Source organism: Hylobates moloch, unplaced genomic scaffold (assembly GCF_009828535.3).
Source record: "Hylobates moloch isolate HMO894 unplaced genomic scaffold, HMol_V3 SCAFFOLD_21, whole genome shotgun sequence".
NCBI classification, from domain to species: Eukaryota; Metazoa; Chordata; class Mammalia; order Primates; family Hylobatidae; genus Hylobates; species Hylobates moloch.
Window position 1 is genome coordinate 26,330,955 of NW_026652296.1, and position 22,492 is coordinate 26,353,446.

The 22,492-nt window shown below is 39.1% G+C and overlaps 1 protein-coding gene across 4 annotated transcripts in view; it reads right to left on the minus strand.

Annotated features, from left to right (window-relative positions):
• The window catches only part of ITCH (itchy E3 ubiquitin protein ligase), a 170,613-nt gene that overhangs the window by 66,521 nt on the left and 81,600 nt on the right, over nt 1-22,492 (minus strand). For all 4 annotated transcript variants that reach the window (XR_009211553.1, XR_009211554.1, XM_032141887.2 and 1 more), the window contains 4 exons: nt 22,128-22,302; nt 18,128-18,197; nt 10,525-10,609; nt 5,414-5,542 (listed from right to left, as the gene is read on the minus strand). Coding sequence is in view for 2 of the 4 variants with exons in the window: in XM_032141887.2 (XP_031997778.1) it covers nt 5,414-5,542; nt 10,525-10,609; nt 18,128-18,197; nt 22,128-22,302 (459 nt within the window). In the remaining 2 variants the exon portion in view is untranslated. The remainder of the gene's footprint in view (nt 1-5,413; nt 5,543-10,524; nt 10,610-18,127; nt 18,198-22,127; nt 22,303-22,492) is intronic.

Genomic DNA, 22,492 nt, shown 5'->3' on the forward strand with positions numbered 1-22,492 from the left:
CAAAGTGCTGGGATTACAGGCTTGAGCCACCGCGCCCGGCAAAGGATTGTTAATATTATTGTTTACCAAATTTTTTTTTTTTTTTTGAGACAGAGTCTCGCTCTGTTGCCCAGGCTGGAGTGCAGTGGCGCAATCTCGGCTCACTGCAAGCTCCGCCTCCCGGGTTCACGCCATTCTCCTGCCTCAGCCTCCGAGTAGCTGGGACTACAGGCGCCCGCCACTACGCCCGGCTAATTTTTTGTATTTTTAGTAGAGACGGGGTTTCACCGTGGTCTCGATCTCCTGACCTCGTGATCCGCCCGCCTCGGCCTCCCAAAGTGCTGGGATTACAAGCGTGAGCCACCGCGCCCGGCCGTTTACCAAAAATTTATCTTCTAACTTTGGGTGCTCCATTGTTTCTTTTCCACTTCACTGAGTTCTGCTTTTATTTATTTCCTTTCTTGTACTTACTTTAGGTTTAATAACTTTCCTTTTTCTATCATCTGAATGTAAAAGCAGAGATCACTGATTTTATCTTTCCTATATTCTCATCTACTGTTTTAAAACAAAAAGTTTCTCTCTGAAGACTACTTTAGTTAAATCCCACAAATTGTGATATGTGGTGTTTTAATTATTATTCGAAATAAAGTATTTCCTGATTTTTCTTGTAACTTCTTTTTTGAGCAATGGTAATGGTGTGGTGTAAGTCCTGCTGGACTATTTTTAAATGATGGGGACAAATACACTTCTATCTTACATAAACCACTATTATTTTAGTGTTTTCTATTATATGCACCCAAACTTATTGTAACTAAATGATAGAATAATATTATCAGTAATTTATTCCCATATCTAAATTACCTCTGCAATTTCATTAATACCAAATTGGCCTGATTTCCCAGTTTCTGCTTTAAACATAAAAGTTGTTAATGTGTAGAAGTATAAAATTAGAAAGTAACAGGGAACCACCTTTGCTCTAAGAAAGCCACACTATAAGAAAACTACAGACCAACATCCCTTATGAACACTGATGGAAAAATACTAAATAAAATATCAGCAAAAAAATCTCAGCAGCATATTAAAAGCATACTTTAATCTTTTTGACTAAGTAGGATTTATTCCTGGAATGCAAAAATGGCTCAACCTATGAAAAATCAACATAATATACCACATTAACAGAATGAGGGGGGAAAAAATCACATGATCATCTCAAATGATACCAAAAAAGGATTTTACAAAATTCAATACACTTTCATGATAAAACACTCCACAACAGGGATAGGAAACACTAGGAATAGAGGGAAAATACCTCAATATAATAAAAGGCACATATAAAAATCTAACAGCAAACATCACATTCAACGGTTAGAAGTTTTTTCTTTAAGATGAGGAACAATATAAGAATGCCTATTTTCGCCACTTGTAGTCAACATAGTATCCAGAAGCTCTAGCCAGAGGAATTAAGCAAGCAAAAAAAAATAAATAAATAAAAGATATCCAAATTGGGAAGAAGAAAATTTACCTGTTTTCAGAAGCTATGATCTTTCATGAAGAAAACACTAAATATTCCACAACAAAAAACCCTGCCAGAATAAGTGAATTCAGGAAAGTAGTAGCATACAAAGTCAACATAAAATAATTAGTTCCATTTCTATATACTAAGAATAAACAATATAAAAAGAAAATTAGGCCGGGCGCTGTAGCTCACGCTTGTAATCCCAGCACTTTGGGAGGCCGAGGCGGGCGGATCACGAGGTCAGGAGATCGAGACCACGGTGAAACCCCGTCTCTACTAAAAATACAAAAAAATTAGCCGGGCGTGGTGGCGGGCGCCTGTAGTCCCAGCTACTCGGAGAGGCTGAGGCAGGAGAATGGCGTGAACCCGGGAGCGAGAGCTTGCAGTGAGCCGAGATCGCGCCACTGCACTCCAGCCTGGGCGACAGAGTGAGACTCTGTCTCAAAAAAAAAGAAAATTAAGAAAACAATTCCATTTACAATAGCATCACAAAGAATAAAAAATACTTAGGAATTAACCAAGAAGGCAAAAGACTTGTACGCTGAAAACCACAAAACACTGCTGAAAGAAATTAAAGAAAACACAAAGATATCCACATTCATGGATTGGAAGACTTAATATTGTTAAGATGACCACACTACCCCAAATAGATACAGATATCAAATCTGTATCGATCAATATAGATTTTATTGATTCTATACATTCAATAAAATCCCCTATCAAAATCCAAACGACCTTTTTTCAGAAATAAAAAAATCCACCCTAAAATTCATATGGAATCTCAAAGGACCCTGAATAGCCAAAAGAAGCCTGAAAAAAGAACAAAGTTGGAGGACACATACCTTCCTGATTTGAAAACTTGCTACAAAGCTATAGTGTGGTACTGGCAAGTCAGACATTCAGACCAATAGAATAAACAGCCCAGAAATAATCCCTTGCATATATGGTAAAATGCTATTGACAATGGTGCCACAATCATGCAATGGGGAAAGGACAGTCTTTTCAACAAATGGTGCTTGGGAAAACTGGACATTCACATGCAAAAAGATGAAGTTGGACCCTTACCCAACACCATATACAAAATTTAACTTAAAATGGATAAAAGATCTAAATGTAAGAGCTAAAATTAAAGAACTCTCAGGCCAGGCGCAGTGGCTCACGCCTGTAATCCCTATTCTTTGGGAGGCTGAGGGGGTGCGGATCACGAGGTCAGGAGTTTGAGACCAGCCTGACCAACATGGTGAAACCCCCTCTCTACTAAAAATACCAGAATTAGCCAGGCGTGTTGGTGTGTAGCTAAAACCCCAGCTACTCAGGAGGCTGAGGCAAAAGAATCGCTTCAACCCGGGCGGTAGAGGTTGCAGTGAGCTGAGATCTTGCCACTGCACTCCAGTGTGGGCGACAGAGTGAGACCCTATCTCACACACACAAAAAAAGAACTTAGGGCAAAGCTTTATGACACTGGATTTAGCGATGATTTCTTGGATATGATGCCAAAGGTACAGGTGACAAAGAAAAAATTGACAGGTCAGGTGTGGAGCTTCACACCTGTAATCCCAACACTTCAGGAGGCCTAGGTGGGCGGCTCTCCTGAGGTCGGGAGTTCGAGATCAGCCTGACCAACAAGGAGAAACCCTGTCTTCTACTAAAAATACAAAATTAGCTCGGTGTGGTGGTGCATGCCTATAATCCCAGCTACTCGGGGGGCTGAAGCAGGAGAATCGCTTGAACCCAGGAGGCGGAGGTTGTGGTGACCCGAGATTGCATCATTGCACTCCAGCCTCGGCAAAAAGAGTGAAGCTCCGTCTCAAAAAAAAAAAAAAAGAAAGAACGACAAAAAAAGAAAAAATAGGCCGGGCACGGTGGCTCACGCCTGTAATCCCAGCACTTTGGGAGACTGAGGTGGGTGGATCACGAGGTCAGGATATCGAGACCATCCTGGCTAACGCGGCGAAACCCCATCTCTATTAAACAAAATACAAAAAAAAAAAAAAATTAGCCGGGCGTGGTGGCAGGCGCCTGTAGTCCCAGCTACTAGGGAGGCTGAGGCAGGAGAATTGCTTGAACCCGGGAGGTGGAGCTAGCAGTGAGCTGAGATTGCGCCACTGCACTCCAGCCTGGGCGACAGAGCGAGACTGTCTCAAAAGAAAAAAAAGAAAAGAAAAAATTGACAAATCAGACATCAAAATCTAAAATGTTTTATACATCAAAGGGCACTATCTACAGTAAAAAGGAAACCACAGAATGGGAGAAAATAATTGCAAATCACGTATTTGATAGGGGATTAACACCCAGAATATATAGAGAACACCTAAAACTCAATTGCGAAAGAAAAAAAAAACAACAACAAATGGGCAAAGGACTTGAAGAGACATTTCTCCAAAAAAGATACACAAATAGTCAAGAAGCATATGAAAAGATACTCAACATCACAAATCATTAGAAAAATACAAAGAAAAACCACAATGAAATACGACATTAATGATGGCTATTTAAAAAAAAGACGATGATGATGAAGAAAAAAAAAAAACAGAAGAGTTGATGAGAATGTACAGAAATTGGAATTCTTCTTTACTAGGGTGGAAATGTAAACTGGCACAGACACTGAAAAACAGTATGGTGGTTCTTCAAAAAATTAAATACAGAATTAATATTTAATCCAGCAATAGATACAAAAGTCATCCTAACCCTAACCCTAACCCTAACCCTAACTTTTGGGTATAGATACAGAAGTCATCAAAGTAGGAACTCAAACAGATACTTAGTTTTTGGTATTTTTTTGAGACGGAGTCTCACTCTGTCACCCAGGCTGGAGTGCTGTGGTGTGATCTTGACTCACTGCAACCTCTGCCTCCTGGGTTCAAGCAATTCTCCTGCCTCAGACTCCCGAGTAGCTGGGATTACAGGTGTGCACCATCATGCCCAGCTAATTTTTGTATTTTTAGTACAGATGGGGTTTTGCCATGTTGGCCAGGCTGGTCTCTAACTCCTGGTATCAGGTGATCTAACCGCCTTGGCCTCCCAAAGCGCTGGGATTACAGGCATGAGCCACTGCACCCGGACTCAAGCAGATAATTATATACCAATGTTCAGAGTAGCATTATTTACAATACCCCCCAAGAAACAGAAACAATGCAAATATCTGTGAATAAACAAAATGTGATATATACATACACTGGAATATTATTCAGCTTCAAAAAGGAATGAAAATGTTGATACATATTACAATATGGATAAATCTTGAAGACATGACCTTAGTGAAATAATCCAGAGACATAAGCATAAATATTGTATGACTCCAATAATATGAGGTACTTCGAGTAGTCAAATTCATAGAGAAAGAAAGTAGAAGGCTGGTTACCAGGTCTGTTAAAGTTATTGTTTAAAGGGTACAGTGTTTGAGTGTGGAATGATGAAAACATTCTGGAGATGGATGGTGGTAATGATTATGCAACAATATGAATGTGCTTAATGCCGAACTGTACACATAAAACAAGAAACTTTAGGTTATGTATTTTCCCACAAAAAAAGTCATAAAGCAAATAAGCAAATCAAAAGGTTACTTTCTCAGAAATGGGGTGGGGGAGAAGTAATGAGAGCTTTTTTAAAGTCAAAAAGTTACGGGAATGAAAGAAGCTGAAAATCGGAAATCAGAGATAATTGGTAAGCAGTACAATACCTATAAATTCTAAATAGTTTCATTTAGTGCTGTGTGAACAAATGGTAACAAATATGAAAATCTCTAGGATAAAATATCCAAGACGGAGATGGAAATGCAAAATACTTAATGAATAGAAACCTATTGTCAAGCTAACTCAAGAAATACTAAGACTTCCACTTCTTGCTAATACAAATCTTTATATCAAAATCTGAAGGACTAGTTTTTTACTCTTAATCTACAATGTTTAGAAAACTTACAGGGCAGATTTTCCTGTGCGGGGATCTATATAGGTGGTAGTTCTTCTATTGTGGTCCACAAAATACGGAATTCCATCCACTGTGAATCTCATTTCCCAACCTTCAGGTAAGGGCTTTTCATTTAATTGACTACAAAACACAGGAAAAAACATAAAAATATTAAAGAGTTGCTTATTTGCCAAGTACAGAAGCTACAAATATCAATAAACATAGCAGAAATATTTTAGAAAACCATTCAGTTCAGTAATTCAGTTGTATACTAGACATCTCTATGTGGACATCCTACAAACAGGTTAAACTCAAAGTCCATCAACCACAACTCAAGTCTTCTGCCATCTACTTGGCTTATGTTCCCCATTAGCTAATGACTCATCCTAAATATCTTGTTAACCAAGTTCTAACCATTCTGCCTTAGAAGTCTTCATGTTCATCTCTATTTCCAATCCTCAAAACCATCCTTTCTCTGGCTTTGTTTCTCTTCTGCTTTTTTTTTTTTAGATGGAGTCTCACTCTGTCGCCCAGGCTGGAGTGCAGGGACACGATATCTTGGCTCACTGCAACCTCCACCTCCTAGGTTCAAGTGAATTCTCCTGCCTCAGCCTCAGCTGGGACTACAGGTGCCTGCCACCACGCCCATGCCCAGCTAATTTTTGTATTTTTAGTAGAGACAGGGTTTCACCATGTTGGCCAGGCTGGTCTTGAACTCCTGACCTTGTGATCCTCCCACCTCGGCCTTCCAAGGTGCTGGGATTACAGGCGTGAGCCACCGCGCCCAGCCATCTTCTGCATTTTTTGAACAGCCACTAACTCGTTTTCCTTATCTGATCTCACTCTAGGCCTGCTCTTATACTGACACTGCTAACAGAGTATCATCCTAAAACAGAGATCTTATTTAAATTAGTTATCTCTGTAAAGTACTATCACTGTTCCACCATTACCAATGATTAAGATCTAAAGTTCTTCATATGGCATTCACTCAGCCTCTATACTCTAGCCTCAATGTTCCCTTTGCACCCAAACCTCTAACTCCCTTTCATGAATCCCATGATTTCACAGTGTAGGCCACTCAGCACTTCCTTAAATAAGATATGGTCTGCCACACCTCCAAATGAAGGCTTTCCCTTTGTCCCATATTATCTATTGTTTTTCTACTAAGGCAACTCAAAAAAAGATTCTTTTAAGAGAAAGAATCTCACTCTGTTGCCCAGGGTGGAGTGCAGTGGCATGATCAGAGTTCACTGCAGCCTCAAACTCCTGGGTTCAAGCAATTCTCCCACCTCAGCCTCCCTAGTAGCTAGGACTACAGTTGTACACCACCACACCCGGTTAAATTATAAAATTTTATGTAGAGACTGGTCTCACTATGTTCCCCAGGCTGCTCTTGAACTCCTGACTGCAAGTGATCCTCTTACCTTGGCCTCTCAAAGCACTGGGATTACAGATGTTGAGATACTACACATGGCCTAAAATGTTATTTATGAAGTATTCCATGCCACCTCCTTAATACCTATCTTTATACCTTGAAAACTCTTGTGACCCTAGACAAGCTGCTTAATCTCATTAAACTTCAGTTTCTTTGTCCATAAAATAGAGACAACAATGTCTACGAGACAGATGAGGAATAAATGAGACAGGTAAAAAGTGGCAGTGAGCCCTCAAGTTGTAATTGTTATTACTCCTACTACAACTATAGACTGATCGTTCTCTTTAGGTCTTCCTAAAGTATTTCCTACATACTGCCAGGACATCATTTTTTTTTTTTTTTTTTTTTTTGAGACGGAGTCTCGCTCTGTCGCCCAGGCTGGAGTGCAGTGGCGCAATCTCGGCTCACTGCAAGCTCCGCCTCCCGGGTTCACGCCATTCTCCTGCCTCAGCCTCTCCGAGTAGCTGGGACTACAGGCGCCCGCCACCACGCCCGGCTAATTTTTTGTATTTTTAGTAGAGACGGGGTTTCACCGTGGTCTCGATCTCCTGACCTCGTGATCCACCCGCCTCGGCCTCCCAAAGTGCTGGGATTACAAGCGTGAGCCACCGCGCCCGGCCAACCAGGACATCATTTAATCAAGTATTTCAGTTTGTGTGTTTGGCAACAACTTCCCGCCAACCTGGGCAACATAGAGACACTGTCTCTAACAAAAACAAAACAAAACAAAACAAAACAAAACAAAACAAAACAAAAAACTGGGTGTGGTGGCCCACGCCTGTAGTCCAAGCTACTTGGGAGGCTGAGGTAGGAGGATTGCTTGAGCCCAGGAGGTCAAGGATGCAGCAAGCCATGATCATGTCACTACACTCCAGCCTGGGTGACAGACTGAGACCTTGTCTCAAACAACAACAACAACAACAACAAACCTGTATTCACTTAACTGAATATAAATGTCAGATAAAACAGACTACCAAAAATGTAAAAAAGAGGTTTCTCAATTGTTATACTTGCAAGATAGCCTCAGTAACAAGTTGTTGTCTTGAAAATAAATTAGACAGAACTAGGTCATCTGTGTTGTTAAAATAGAATTCTAACTTTAGCTATAAAACTTTAAACATCTAAGAGGAAACAAAAAAAAATGGTAGCAAATTACAGAAAGGTGACTTCTTCAATTCTATTCTTAGAAAATTCTAAAGAGGAAGAAAATGTTATCTGTGATATTCTTCATTCTTCCTTTATGGAAACTGAATAAATTTAAGTAAATGCAGTAACTCCATTTAAAAAGAAAATGGTCATTTGTTGGTAGGCAGAAAAAGCTATTTTAAGTTGAAAGCATATCTTCTTTTATTTATTTTTAGTTTTAGTTTTTTGAGGCAGAGTCACACTCTGTCACCCAAGCTGGAATGCAGTGGTGTGATCTCAGCTCAGTGCAACCTAAACCATACCTTCAGAACAAAAGTTTTTAAAACTTTTCAGCCATGGAATATCTGTTTTCAAAATTATAATTATACCAAAAGAGAGGTCTGGCCTTTGCCCTTAGCAACTTGGTGGTGATGTTTAGGCCCTTGGAATGCACTACGTATTGGGACTATCTTTGTTTGCCTGGAGGCTTTGATCACTGGACAGTCAATAATGTGATTTATAATGGAGGCTGTGGGACATGGCGCATCAGTTCCAACCTCTGGAGGAACTAGAGACTAAAGGGCATTAGCTCAAATCTCCAGTAAGGACTGGAGACAAAAGGTCAGCCAAGAGGGCAGTATGTGATCAAACCCCAACAAAAACCCTAGATACCAGAGACTTCCCTGGTTGGTGATACTCAACCTCAATGTGTACTGTCCCACCACAATGCTGGATGTTCAGAGCCTCCCAGACTCTGCCCTGTGCACCTCTTCCTTCTGCTGATTTTATTTTGCATCCTTTCTCTATAATAAATGTGACTGTAAGAGGTTTCAGTGAGTTCTCAGTACTTCTAGTAACTTATCATACCTAAGAGTGGTGGTGGGAGCCCCCAAATTTGTAGGCAGTTGGTCTGGAGTCATCCTGTGGACCCCCAATATTGTAGCTGATGTCTCAAGTGAGGGCAGCAGTTTTGTGGAGGACTGTGCCCTCCGACTGTACAGTCTGCCAAATTCCTTGCAGAATGGAACCCTCTGGCAGTCTGATAAATGCATAGTATTACAGACTGTTATGGGTTTAACTGTGTCCTCCCTCCAAATGCATGTTTATATCCTGGCCCTCAATAACTCAGAATGTGACCTTATTTGGAAACAGAGTTACTGCAGATGTATTAAGATGAGGTCATACTGAAGTACTGTGGGCCACTAATCCTATAGGACTGATGTCCTTATAAATAGGAAATCTGGGTACAGATAGACATACAGACAGGAAGAATGCCATGTGAAGACTGGATTCATGCTGCCACAAGCCAAGGAGCTACAAGAAGCCAGGAGAAAGACCTGGAACAGATCTCTTCCTAGTATCTTCTGAGTGAGCATGGCCCTGCTGACATCGCCATCTCAAGCTTCTAGCCTCCAGAACCCTGAGACATACATTTCTGTGGTTTAAGCAACCTCCTCTGTGGTACTTTGTTAAGGCGCCCTAGCAAACTAAAATGCATACTATTATAAAATGTTACAAAGATAAACCATTATATATACATAATTGTCAAAACATTATTTCTGTAATCCCAGCTACTCAGGAGGCTAAGGCAGGAGGATCGCTTAAAGACAGGAGTTTGAGAACAGCCTGGGCAACAAAGGGAGACTTTTGTGATAATATATATATATATCTCTTTATTAATAAATTAGCAAGTCCTTGTAATTATGTGTGTAAACAAGTATTTAGAGATATCTGCAACAACAACAGAATATTTTTTTAACACCCTTTGACTTCTACTGATGGCAAAGTCCTAGGCATTCTTAATCCTACATGGTAGTAGCCTACATTCATAATGGAAGAAGATACTAAATTTCCAGTGAAGAGTAATGAAACTGAATATGTATTTTCTTCCTCCTTGAAGCCACATACCCTGGATTCTTAACCAGTGATCTCAGGTTAAGAAACCAGAAACCCTGATTTAGAATCACTAATCTGTTCTTAGTAATTAAAAATAATACATATATATGTTAGTAAGTATATTCTCACGTGCCAGATAATTTTTTTTGCTTTTCTATTGTTGTTGTTTTTGTTTGTTTGTTTGTTTGTTTTTGAAACAGGCCTCAACCTGTCCTCCAGGTTGGAGTGTACTGGCACAATCACAGTTCACTGCAGTCTCGATTTCCTGGGCTCAGGTGATCCTCCCACCTCAGTCTCCCGAGTAGCTGGGACTACAGGTATACATGCCAACACACCCAACTTTTGGGGATTTTTTTTGTAGAGACAGGGTCTCACTGCATTACGCAGGTCTTCCTGACCTCAAACAATCCTCCCTCCTTGGCCTCCCAAAGTGCTGGGATAATGGGTATGAGCCACCATGCCCAGCCAAAGTTTTTTCCTGTACTTTGAAGAAATCTTCAAACTTCCCATTAGATGAAAATAATAGTATAATTTTCTCTTTCCAAAGCATGTAGGTGATTAATGTTTTAGATCTTTGGCAAAAGAATATGAACTTTGATCTTCTTCAGTTGTTAGAAATAAGGTATAATCTTTAAAAGATTAAATATACACAAGTAACTATTCTTACCCTTGACTTCTGGGGTCTTCCCATTGTGTAATTCGTGTGTTGTGGTTGACGAAATATACTCTGCCATTGCTGTCTGTTCTCTTCTCTTTGGGAAGGGCGGGGGCGGGGGAAAGCAAAGCATTAGCATTGGCATAGTCTTCTTGCTCAAGGTAAAATAAAATTATCTGAATTTGCCCGTTTCTCATTTCATTGTTTATTTTATAGTTTTTAAATCACAGCTTTAAAAGGTTTAATTTATTCTTTGACTATTAAATGCACATCCTTACTGAAGTTATAGAAATATTACATCTTAGACGCTAAGTAGACGTACTTTATAATGTCCTAACCATAGGACCTTTCTACTCAATCCAACCAACAGCAGCAAGAATAATGAACAGTTATTTAGTTTTTTACACAGGACCTTCATTTTATTCTTAATAGTCCCATAGGGTAGGTGAATTCATCTTTATCCTTAAGATAAGAAAACTCAGATAGGTTAAATAATCTACCTGAAACCTCAGAATTAAGTAGCAGAGATGAGATGGAAACTCAGGTATCCATTTAGGGATTTTTTTTTCCCATACCACATCATTTCATTCATTAAAATATAATAAGGTGGCAGGCAGGATGGCTCAGGCCTATAATCCCAGCACTTTGGGAGGCCAAGGCAGGTAGATTGCTTGAGCTCAGGAGTTTGAGACCAGCCTGGGCCACATGGTGAAACCTCATCTCTAAAAAAAAATACAAAAAAATTAGTGGGCTGTGCTGGTAGCCCACTAATATATATATTTAATATATATTAAATATACATTTGTATACATAAATACACACACACACACACACACACACACACATATATATTGGAGACAAGGTCTCACTTTGTCACCCTGGCTGGAGTGCAGTGGCGTGATCTCAGCTCACTACAGCCTTGACCTCCCAGGTTCAGGCGATCCTCCTGCCTTAGCCCCATAACTTGCACAACTTGATTTTTAGAAACTAAGCTTTTTAAAAAGTTTGAATCCATTCTGTGATCTTTAATACATCAGTTATTCATTTTGAGACATGTTGAACAAATAAAAAAATTAGGATACTGGAAGAGTCCCATCTTTTGAAGAATTAATTGGTAATGGGACAGAGAAGCAACTTCCAGGGCTAAGGCAGGAGGGTTGCCTGAACCTGGGAGGTCAAGACTGCAGTGAGCTGAGATCATGCCACTGCACTCCAGCCTGGGTGACAAAGAGAGGCCTTGTCTCAAAAAAAAAAAAAAAAAAAATATACACACACACACATACACACACACACATAATATATAAAAATATATATAAAATAAGGAATATAATGTAATTTGGGAGTGTGTATATATACATACATATATTTACAAAATAAGGAATATAATGTAAGGTATGTGCTAGGCATTATTCAACTAAAAAATTCTTATTTCTTAATATACTGAACATATCTCGTTCCTTAATATACCCAGTTCCAAAATCCTAAATATCTACAGTAACTTTCTATACAAGGGATAGGAAGCAGAACTCAGTTCTCTAATTACTGCATCTAAAGCTGCTGCTTGTTCCTCAACTGCCTCTTGCTTTAGGATTCTCCTTGTTTTCTTGTTCCCAGTCTACAAAATTTTACCTGCTTTCCTGAAATCTCCCCATTAAGGTTTAGAAGATGTGGATATTGGCTGGGCGCAGTGGCTCGTGCCTGTAATCCTAGCACTTTGGGAGGCTGAGGCAGGAAGATTGCCTGAGCTCAGGAGTTCAAGACCAACCTGGGCAACATGGTGAAACCCCGTCTCTACTAAAATACAAAAAAAAAAAAAAAAATTAGCCAGGCATGGTGGTGTGCACCTGTAGTCCCAGCAACTCAAGAGGCTGAGGCAGGAGACTTGCTTGAACCCGGGACGCAGAGGTTGCAGTGTGCCGAGATGGATTACAGCCTGGCGACAGAGCAAGACTCTGTCTCAAAACAAACAAAAAACAAAATGTGGATATCATTTTCTCTTTTAATAAACAAATTAAATAGAGTTGAAATTTTAACAGTTCTGCTGTTTTAGAACTACTGACTTCTCTGTCCCATTACCAATGAATTCTTCAAAAGATGGGACTCTTCCTGTATCCTAATTTATTTGTTCAACATGTCTCAAAATGAATAACTGATGTATTAAAGATCATAGAATGAATTCAAACTTTTTAAAAAGCTTAGTTTCTAAAAATCAGCATTTTAAACAAAAAAATTAAGCTTAATCCATGTTGACATGGCTAATTTTTATTTCCTGTGGTTTGAAAAATTGGTTAACTAATGGTCCTGCGCTGTGGCTCACACCTGTAATCCCAGCACTTTGGGAGGCTAAGGCAGGCAGATGGCCTGAGGTCATGAGTTTGAGACCAGCCTGGCCAACAGGTCGAAACCCCGTCTCTACTAAAAACACAAAAATTAGCTGGGCATGGTGGTGGGCATCTGTAATCCCAGCTACTAGGGAGACTGAGGCAGGAGAATCACTTGAACGCGGGAGGCAGAGGTTGTAGTGAGCCAAGATCATGCCATTGCACTCCAGCCTGGGCGACAAGAACAAAACTCCATCTCAAAAAAAAAAAAAAAAAAAAAAAAAACCAGGAAAAGAAAAAAGAAAAATTGGTAACTATTTTTCAAATAACACTTGAGATCATTTGGATCAGTTTTAGGCCAAATTATAGTCTTGTCAAGTTCGTATTTGGTAGTAATATTTAATTTTATTTCCAACATAATTCCATGATTTCAAGTAGCAGTGATAACAGAGGTTACAATGGATGTAACTAGTGAGTATCACAAACCTGCTTCTGACATTTAAAGCTACTTTCTATGTCAGCTGAGCTTAACATGAAAATAGAATTCCAATGTGCATAATATACAGAAAAGTGGGACTCTGCCTCTCATGACACATAGGTTTTGCTGGTCAAGGCATCTTCAGCGCATAAGCTTATCACCAATTCAAAGGCTGTCTCTAAAGAAAAACATAATCACCCACAGTGTTACAGCTTGCTCTTGTTAACATGACAGCAAGATAAGTTCATGTCTTGGCAGTCACATTAAATTTTAAAAATTTGCAGAATCCAGAATTCTCTCTTTGTTCTTCTTCTTCTTCTTTTTTTTTTTGAGACGGAGCCTTGCTCTGTCACCCAGGCTGACTGGAGTGCAGTGGCACAATCTCAGCTCACTGCAGCCTTGACCTCTCAGGTTTAAGCAATTCTCCTGCCTCAGCCTCCCAAATAGCTGGTACTACAGACGCCCACCACCACTCTCAGCTAATTTTTGTATTTTTTGTAGAGACAGCGTTTCACCATGTTGGCCAGGCTGATCACAAACTCCCGACCTCAGGTGATTCACCTGCCTCGGCCTCCCAAAGTGCTGGAATTACAGGCATGAGCCACCGTACCCGGCCAGAATTCTCTTTCTTGTTTAAAAATATATATCCAAATAATTTTTATAACCTAAACATAATACCCTAAGTATACAGCTGAGCACACACTCAACTTTTTTCTTCCTTCTGTTTTTTTGAAAGAGTATCACTCTGTTGCCCAGGCTGGAGTGCAGTGATACAATCACAGCTCACTACAGCCTTGACCTCCCAGGCTCAAGCAACCCTCCCACTTCAGCCACCCAAGTAGCTGGAACTATATGCATGCCACACCCGACTAATTTTTGTTTTTTTTTGTAAAGATGGGGTTTCACAATGTTGCCCCAGCCTGGTCTCAAACCCCTGGACACAAGCCTTGGCCTCCCAAAGTACTGGGATTACAGGCATGAGCCACTGTAATGGCCGTTCATCTTTTATCTGTCAGCAAAGTTCAGATTTCAGGCTGAGATTTTCCTTTCAGAAGATAACGTGAGGCAAGAGAAAACTAATAGTAAACATTTTTCCCATACATATTCTAAGTATATGCTGCTGAGATCAGCCTTGACACATTTGTGAACTGAAGGCTCATCTACTTAATGAGAGGAAGTGCTGTGGCTGTAGAAATGATTTCTTACTTTGTTGAAAAATCACATGATAAACAATACTGAAATTACTGAACATCAAATCCAAATGCACATTAGAACACTTCCTGACTTGATGAATAAAACAGTAAAAAACAGACACTTCTTGTCATTCTATGTATTCTTTCACGGTGACTAGGAAAATGAGAGAATATCGTCATACTTGATTGGCAAAGCACGTATACAAAGCCCTATTAAATAATACTGGTGAACCAAAAGTATTCTTTGTTCTTTATCCTCTATAGTATGTTCATGTGTTGAAAATTCTTCACTGCCTAGCTAGGCATGGTGGCACACAACTGTAATTCCAGCTACTCAGGAGGCTGAGGCATTGCTTGAGGCCAGGAGTTCAAAGCTGTAGTGTGCAATTACAATGCTGGAGAACAGCCATTGCACTCCAGCCTGGGCAACATAGGGAGACCCCCATCTCTAAAAAACAAATTATTCATTGTCAGCTTATGAGGTAGTAATGTCTAGTCCCAGCATATAAAAGTCTGAAAGGGTGCAAGCTGTAAGACGGTATTCTATCAACCTGGGTCAATCCTGAAGGTATGTCGGGTGGGTCGCTTCATCTGATATAGTACCAGTGCTGTCACTGGTATATGCCCCAAAGGCAGGGAGTCATAAAGCAGTGCTCAGTCTGAGTAGGATAATCATAAACACCTGTAGGAAGGGGCGCTACTTCAACATGAGGAATGTGAAACCTAAAAATAAGCAGACTGTAAAATAGCAGAACAAAACTCTAATAACCTGGCTAAGCTGGATCTTTAACACAATATTTTAGCAAAGTGTTGCTGGCTAAAGTAAAAATGAGAAAGATCTGGATGATAAAGAAAATGATGAATACAGAAGGCAAGGACCAGCTTGCAGGAAAGCCTTTTCTGATAAAGGAAACGCAGCTCACAATTCAGGTTTCTATAAGCAAGAGGCATTTTTTTCTACACCTGCCCTAGAGAAGGAGTAAAACAGTTTTATTTCTGACCATAACCATGAAGCAGGTCATAGTTTTTCTGCAACTCATTTTTTTTTTTTTTTTTGAGACAGGGTCTCACTCTGTTGCCCAGCCTGAAGCACAGTGGCACAATCTTGGCCTACTTGCAGCCTTGATTTCCCAGGCTCAGGTGATCCTCCCACCTCAGCCTCCCAAGGAACTGGGATTAGGAGGTGTTCCAGCACACCCAGATTATTTTTTGTCTTTTTTTATAGAGACAGGTTTTTGCTATGTTGCCCAGGCTGATCTCCAACTCCCGGGCTCAAGTAATGTTCCCACGTCGGCCTCCCAAAGCACTGAGATGACAGGTGTGAGCCACCATGCCTGGCCTGCAACAAAATTAAGAGGATAAATACATATCCTTTGGATATATCATTTTAGTGCATGAGTTTTTTTCTCCTTCTCTAACATAAGACATACAACTCTAGAAATAAAGCTGGGAAACTCTAGAAATAAAACCATCCATGTCTGGGAACGCAATCTGACAGGTTAAGTTTAATATGCCTTGTAAGGGCAACATCCCCTCTTCTAAAGTACTTCATACTAACCATTCACTGACCAGTCTTAGGCTTCAATAGAGGCAGAGGACTCCTTAACTCCAGGCTGCCAAGCTTTGGTAAAGACAGAAATTCACAACTTGCTTTCTTCTTTTTTTTTGAGACAGGGTCTTGCTCTGTCACCCAGGCTGGAGTGCAATAGCGTGATCTCGGCTCACTGAAGCCTCAAACTCCCAAGCTCAAGTGATCCTCCCACGTCAGCCTCAAGAGTTGCTGGGACTATAGGCAAGCACCACCATGCATGGCTAATTTTTTTTTTTTTGAGATGGAGTCTCGCTCTGTCACCTACGCTGGAGTGCAATGGCGCGATCTCGGCTCACTGCAACCTCCGCCTCCTGGGTTCAAGTGACTCTCCTGCCTCAGCCTCCTGAGCAGCTGGGATTACAGGCATGCGCCACCACGCCCAGCTAATTTTTTTGTATTTTTAGTATAAACAGGGTTTCACCATGTTGGTCAGGCTGGTCTTAAACTCCTGAACTGAAGCGATTCACCTGCCTCAGCCTCCTAAAGTGTTAGGATTATAAGTGTAAGTCACTGCACCGGGCCTACAACTTTCATATGTCCTCCTGTTGTTATAAGCTAATAACAATAACAGTTTTAAGTATGGCCTAATACATTTTTTACCTTTTTGACTCACAGAAGTGTTTTGAGAATAGATACCTTTAAATAAGAGCAATGAGATTTCTCAAAGAAAAGCATATACCCCCAGTAGCATTTATTAACCAGATTCATGTGATCTTGACACACCAACATTTTTTCTCCATTACTCAGTACTGCTAGAGCAATATATCTTGGAGACCAACTTTTCCCAATCTAGAAATATCACTTTCTGAATTTATCCCAGTATTATGAAATATCTTCAGCTCCTGAAGACAAAACTCTGGTTCCACAATGGGCTTTATGTTGTTTTCCACTTTCTATTATAACATATTATTATCTTGCTTCTATGCAAAACTTTCTATACTGCCATCTTTATTCTGAAACCTTGTTATATAATGCTGTGAATGTTACATAACACTATAAAATAGAACCTAGTAGGGCAGGTCCAGCTTAAAGTCTATTAAGGTCTATTTTAATAACTAAGATATCAAATATACTCAATAACAGGACACGCTCATGAGCTCCATGGTGTAGGGCATGAAGTTGACACCTTCACATGTGCTCCTTCCACTCTTCTATCAGATAATGCCAACTTAACCAAACTGTGAACCTTGTTTTAGGAGAACCAATGTGATCACAATTTTTTAAAAAGCTTTTTATTTTGAATTAATTATTACTCACAGGATGTAAAAAATCACACAAAAAGTCTCACATATACTTCATTTTTCTCCGATGGTGATATCTTATATAACTACAGTACAGCATCAAAACCACAGAAGTGGCATTGGTACATTATTGTTAACCACAAACATTATTAAATTTTCACCATGTTTAAAAGCTGAATTCATTTCTGTAAATGTATAGTTCTATGCGTTATCTCACGTATACATTTATGTAATCACCTATTACCAAAATCAAGATACAGAATCATCTTGTGGATCTTGATGGAATCATCATCATCACGTAACAACCTCCTTATGTTACTTTTTAATATTTGTATCCACTTCCCACCTACCCTGTTTCCTGACAAGTACTAATATGTTCTCCATCTCTAGTTTTGTCATTTTGAGAATGTTATATGAATTGAATCACACAGGATGTGATCTTTTGAGACTGACTTTCTTTATCAAGCAAATTACTCTTGAAGTCCACCCAGACCTACTGTGTGTATCAATAGCCCATTCCTTTTTTATTGCTGGGTGATCAGTATTTTTAAACTGTAGGAGAGTAAAATAATTATGAGTGTATATAAAAGTTTATAAACAGTCCACTTAATGTTTGGAGAATTTAATGCCTATTTGTGAATTAAACTGATATATATAAAAAAAAAAACTTCCCAGACATTCACTCAAGCAAGAGCACAGTATCAGACATAAACATCTGTTTTAAAATGACAGAATTGGAAGAAAACAAAAATGAAATGACAGAACTCAATGAAGAAACTCATGTGACTTACCCCATCCGGGTGGCAATGGACCAAGAGGATCAAATTCTTTACTTTGTGATGTAGCAAATAAATCTTGATTCTAAAAAGAACCAAAAAGTGATGAAACTATTAACAACTTAACAAATTATCTGACAGCAAGCTTATGAGTTCTGATTTCCCTTCCCCGGCAATGTATAACACAAGAGAGTTTGCGTCTCAAAGAGGTGTCACATAGTTATGGATAAATGCCAATACACTTTGGTTTGGTTTAAAAAAAACCTGTGCAAACATTACCTAACATTTAAAATTATTTAAAATTAAAATACTACACAAATATGTAATCCTCATCTCCAAAATGACCATTTTTTCCTTTGTGCTACAAATTTTACATCAATAATATAAAAATTAGAAAAATATATAACCCCCTAAAAGTCATTTATAATACCAGTACCCAGCATCATCACATGACTGTGAAAAATATTGCATGTGTAACTCAAAAACAGAAGATCAAATACTGAACATGTGACATACAAAGAATTGTGAGAAGAGAGTTGAGGGAACAGGAAGAGTGGGCTGTCAGATGAGTGGAAGGAAAGGTTTCCAGCTGGAAAGTGTTAATGAGCCTGGAACTGTATGGAAGACTTCTTAAAAGTTCTGTTTCCAATGATCACATTGGTGGAGAGAAAGATTTGGCTAGATAAGATGAAAGCAAAGTAAGAGTCAACCTTTGGAAAAAGAAAACAAAAGTCACACCGACTCTGTGTAAGGATATTAAGTCTGTTTTGATTTAAATGTATAATTAAGTAGAGATAATTATGTGGTCACCCAGTAAGACTTGGTTAAACCCTTTCTTCTTTAGTAAGATAAACAAGAGTCTAACTGCATTAAACATAATTTTACTATGGGGAAGAAAAAAAAACAAGTAAAATAGGACAATGAATCCCACATACCCAGGATTCAACACTTATCAAGACTTAGCCAAGTTTCTTTATCTCTTTTCTCCAGTCCTTTGTTGAAGCGAAAATCAAACATTATTTCACCTCTACCTATTTTAGTATGTCTCTCTAAAATTTGTGGACATTTTCTTTTTTTTTTTTGAGATGGAGTCTCGCTCTGTCGCCCAGGCTGGAGTACAGTGGCACGATCTCGGCTCACTGCAACCTCCGCCTCCCAGGTTCAAGTGACTCTCCTGCCTCAGCCTCCTGAGTAGCTGGGATTACAGGCGCGTGCCACCATGCCCAGCTAACTTTTTGTATTTTTAGTAGAGACCAGGTTTCACCATGTTGGTCAGGCTGGCTTCAAACTCCTGACCTTGTTTGTTCGTGATCCACCCTCCTCGGCCTCCCAAAGTGCTGGGATTACAGGTGTGAGCCACCACGCCCGGCTGACATTTTCATACATAATCACAATGTCATCATAACATGTGGTAAAGAATCAATGTTAATTTTATCATCTAATACCTAATCTGTAATTAAATGCATGATTGCTTATTTGTTAAAATCAGGATCCAAACAAAGTCCTGACATTACATTTGGTTGTTTCTCTTAAATCTCAATATAGAGCAGCTCCCCTGCTATCTCTTTTTGTTTCTTTACCCACCCCCACAACCCCATGTCACTGGCCTACTACAGAAACCTGGTTGATTGATGAGGTTTTAAAGGATATGAGATATATTACACTACTGATATAACTCTTGGATTTAGTGCTGTCGAGAACTGCCTTGCTCCTCCTGACACACACAATTATGAAAAGCTGTGAGAACAGGGAGGCCAGCGGGAAACACTACAAAAGGTCTGAGCCCAAGTTACAGATGAGGTCTGAAAAGTTTGGCACGCGACATACTGTACTGACAATTTTAAGACTCAAGCTAACCCCACTGGCTCTCCCTGGACAGATAAACTAGGGACATGCACAATTAAGCCATGGACCAGGAAGAATCATTACACAGTGTTTTACTGTCAACCATATCCACTCTGAGACTTAAAATGCTGGGTGTATGACAGTTTCTGTATGCTAGTAAGAGTCACAACAATGGTAGACAAAGGCCACTTCATATACTCAATAAACAGACTATTTCTCAGCAACACCCCATCATTTTTAAAGTAAATGTTATTAAGGATGTTAAATTAATTCACTTCAGCTTATATCTTTGGCTATGTTAACTAAAATAGGCTGTTTAGATTCTATGTAATTTCGAACCACTCCACATCAAGTACAAAGAGTAAAAATTTCATAAAATTGTTCAGATTATATTGGATTGGGCAGGGGGCGGGGGGAACAGGATGATGTGATGAAGGAGAAGCTGTACTTAAAAAAAAAATTCCAAAGACTCCGAGTACTAAATCGGTCAGGAGTACAGTAGTCAAAACATACAGTTGGTACTCCAGAAATCTGCTAAATCTCTCTTTTAAAAGAATGCTTTGAAAGATTGTGTAATGCAACAATGAGATAAAGGGTACATATACAGAGGTGAATATGAAGGAGAGAAGAGATGGGAACTAACATTTCTGAGCATTCAGTACGTGCCAAATATATTGGAACTTTATTTTAAAGAATCCTCAGAAAATCTCTGAGGCAATTTTATATCTGTATTTATTTTACAGATAAAGGAAATGTCTTGATGAGGTTAAGTAACTTACTCAGTTATACAGAGAAAGTAACTGTGGAACCAGGATTCGAACCCAGATGTGTCTGACTCCAAAGCCCATGCTCTTTCCACTGAACAACCATGTGGAAACTAGTTTTAAAGAAGGCAGGCAAGCTAGGTATTCAAACCTAGAAGAAATTTGGCCAGGTATACCACAGGTGATTATAATTTAGAAAGGAAGAAAGATGTAAAACAGCATAGAAAAAAAAAAACGAAAAGAAGGGTGAAGTACACAAGAGACAAAACTCATTTCAGCTTTAAAACCACCGGGAGGGGAAATATAGTTAACATCTGTATAGAGAAAGTGGCAGGAAAAAATTGTTATATGAAAGTAAAGTACCTGAGTCATAACCAGGGAACAAAGGGAAGGCTGCTGATAAAGGTGAATTTGTCTACATCAGTGAGTGCTATTATGGTGATGAGGTATAAGGAATAGACAAGAATATGAAGAAAAGGGATAAAACTATGCCTAGTCAGGAAAGGAATATGAAAGGTGCTGTTTTACTCTGATGAATTCTAACAGGGATGATACCAATGGCAGTGGAGGGGAAGAGATGGTAATGGAGAGGGGCATTTTCTCCTGAGCTCCTTAAGACTTGATCTTCTTCTGTTTAGGTTCTATATAACAAATCCATCTTGTTTGGCACCCAGAATCAAATTTCTCAATGGATTATTTTCCTTTTCCTCCAGAGAAAAGATCAATGATACTGTATGACTTGAGAGATTATAAAATTCCTAGCACCAAAGACTGCATAGCAAAGGAAGATTTTGGAGTACTTACACTATTACTGCAATATTGCTCTACAGCAAAATACGTAAAATTTAAACCATTTGTTTCTAGAACGGAAATGATTTTGTAACATATATAATAAAGATTTAAAGCCAGAATAATATAGTAAGCATACTCCTATAAAGGATCAAACTTCTTCAGTCTCCCAGAGTACCAAATAATTTATCAGGTAAGCCTTATCTCCAAATGGTAAAAGTGGTTAAATTCTATCATCAGTTTTGTACAACCACTTTAGAGTCAGATGCTCTTAGACCCAAGGCACTAGTAAATTTAGAAATGTTTTAATTATTTTCAGGCTGCTTGGGTTTATTTTTACTATTCTTTTGTTAATGAATTTTAAGTTGTCCTAACTTCTTTTTTGCTTATTTTTGACATTAAAAAGAAGAGGAAGTTGGACTTAGGCAAATTACAAAAAGGAAAAACTAGATCACACACAGAATATCCCAGACAAGGTCTAAAAATAATATCTACTAACAGCAACAACTGGGTTGCCATGCTACTTGCACCTTCTTTTTAGTGCTTTCCATGACATATGCTGGAAGGGGCTAGAAACAAAATACTCTTATTAGTTTATTAAATAACAGGCTGCTCACCCCATAAATGAATCTCTGGTTAAACTGCTGCATTGCTCCTTGAAGCTGACTACGCTGTAGCTGCCATTGTTCATAGTTGCGGACGGATTCCAGTGTTGGCCTCTGCCACGTTGTTGTTCTTGTGAAATGGTCAACATAATAAATACGTCCCATGTTGTCAACCCGCCGTTCCCAGCTAAATCAGAAAAAAACAAGCCAATTCAACAAATACTTGTGAAACAGATAGAATATTTTACCTTGAGAAACTACTTTTGATTTATCTGGAGTCTTTTATGTATTTTTAAATAGTTTGTAAGTGAACTTAAGAGAAATGTTTCTAAAAATTTATTTCTTGAAAGTTCATAAGATGCATTAGACAGGTTCTT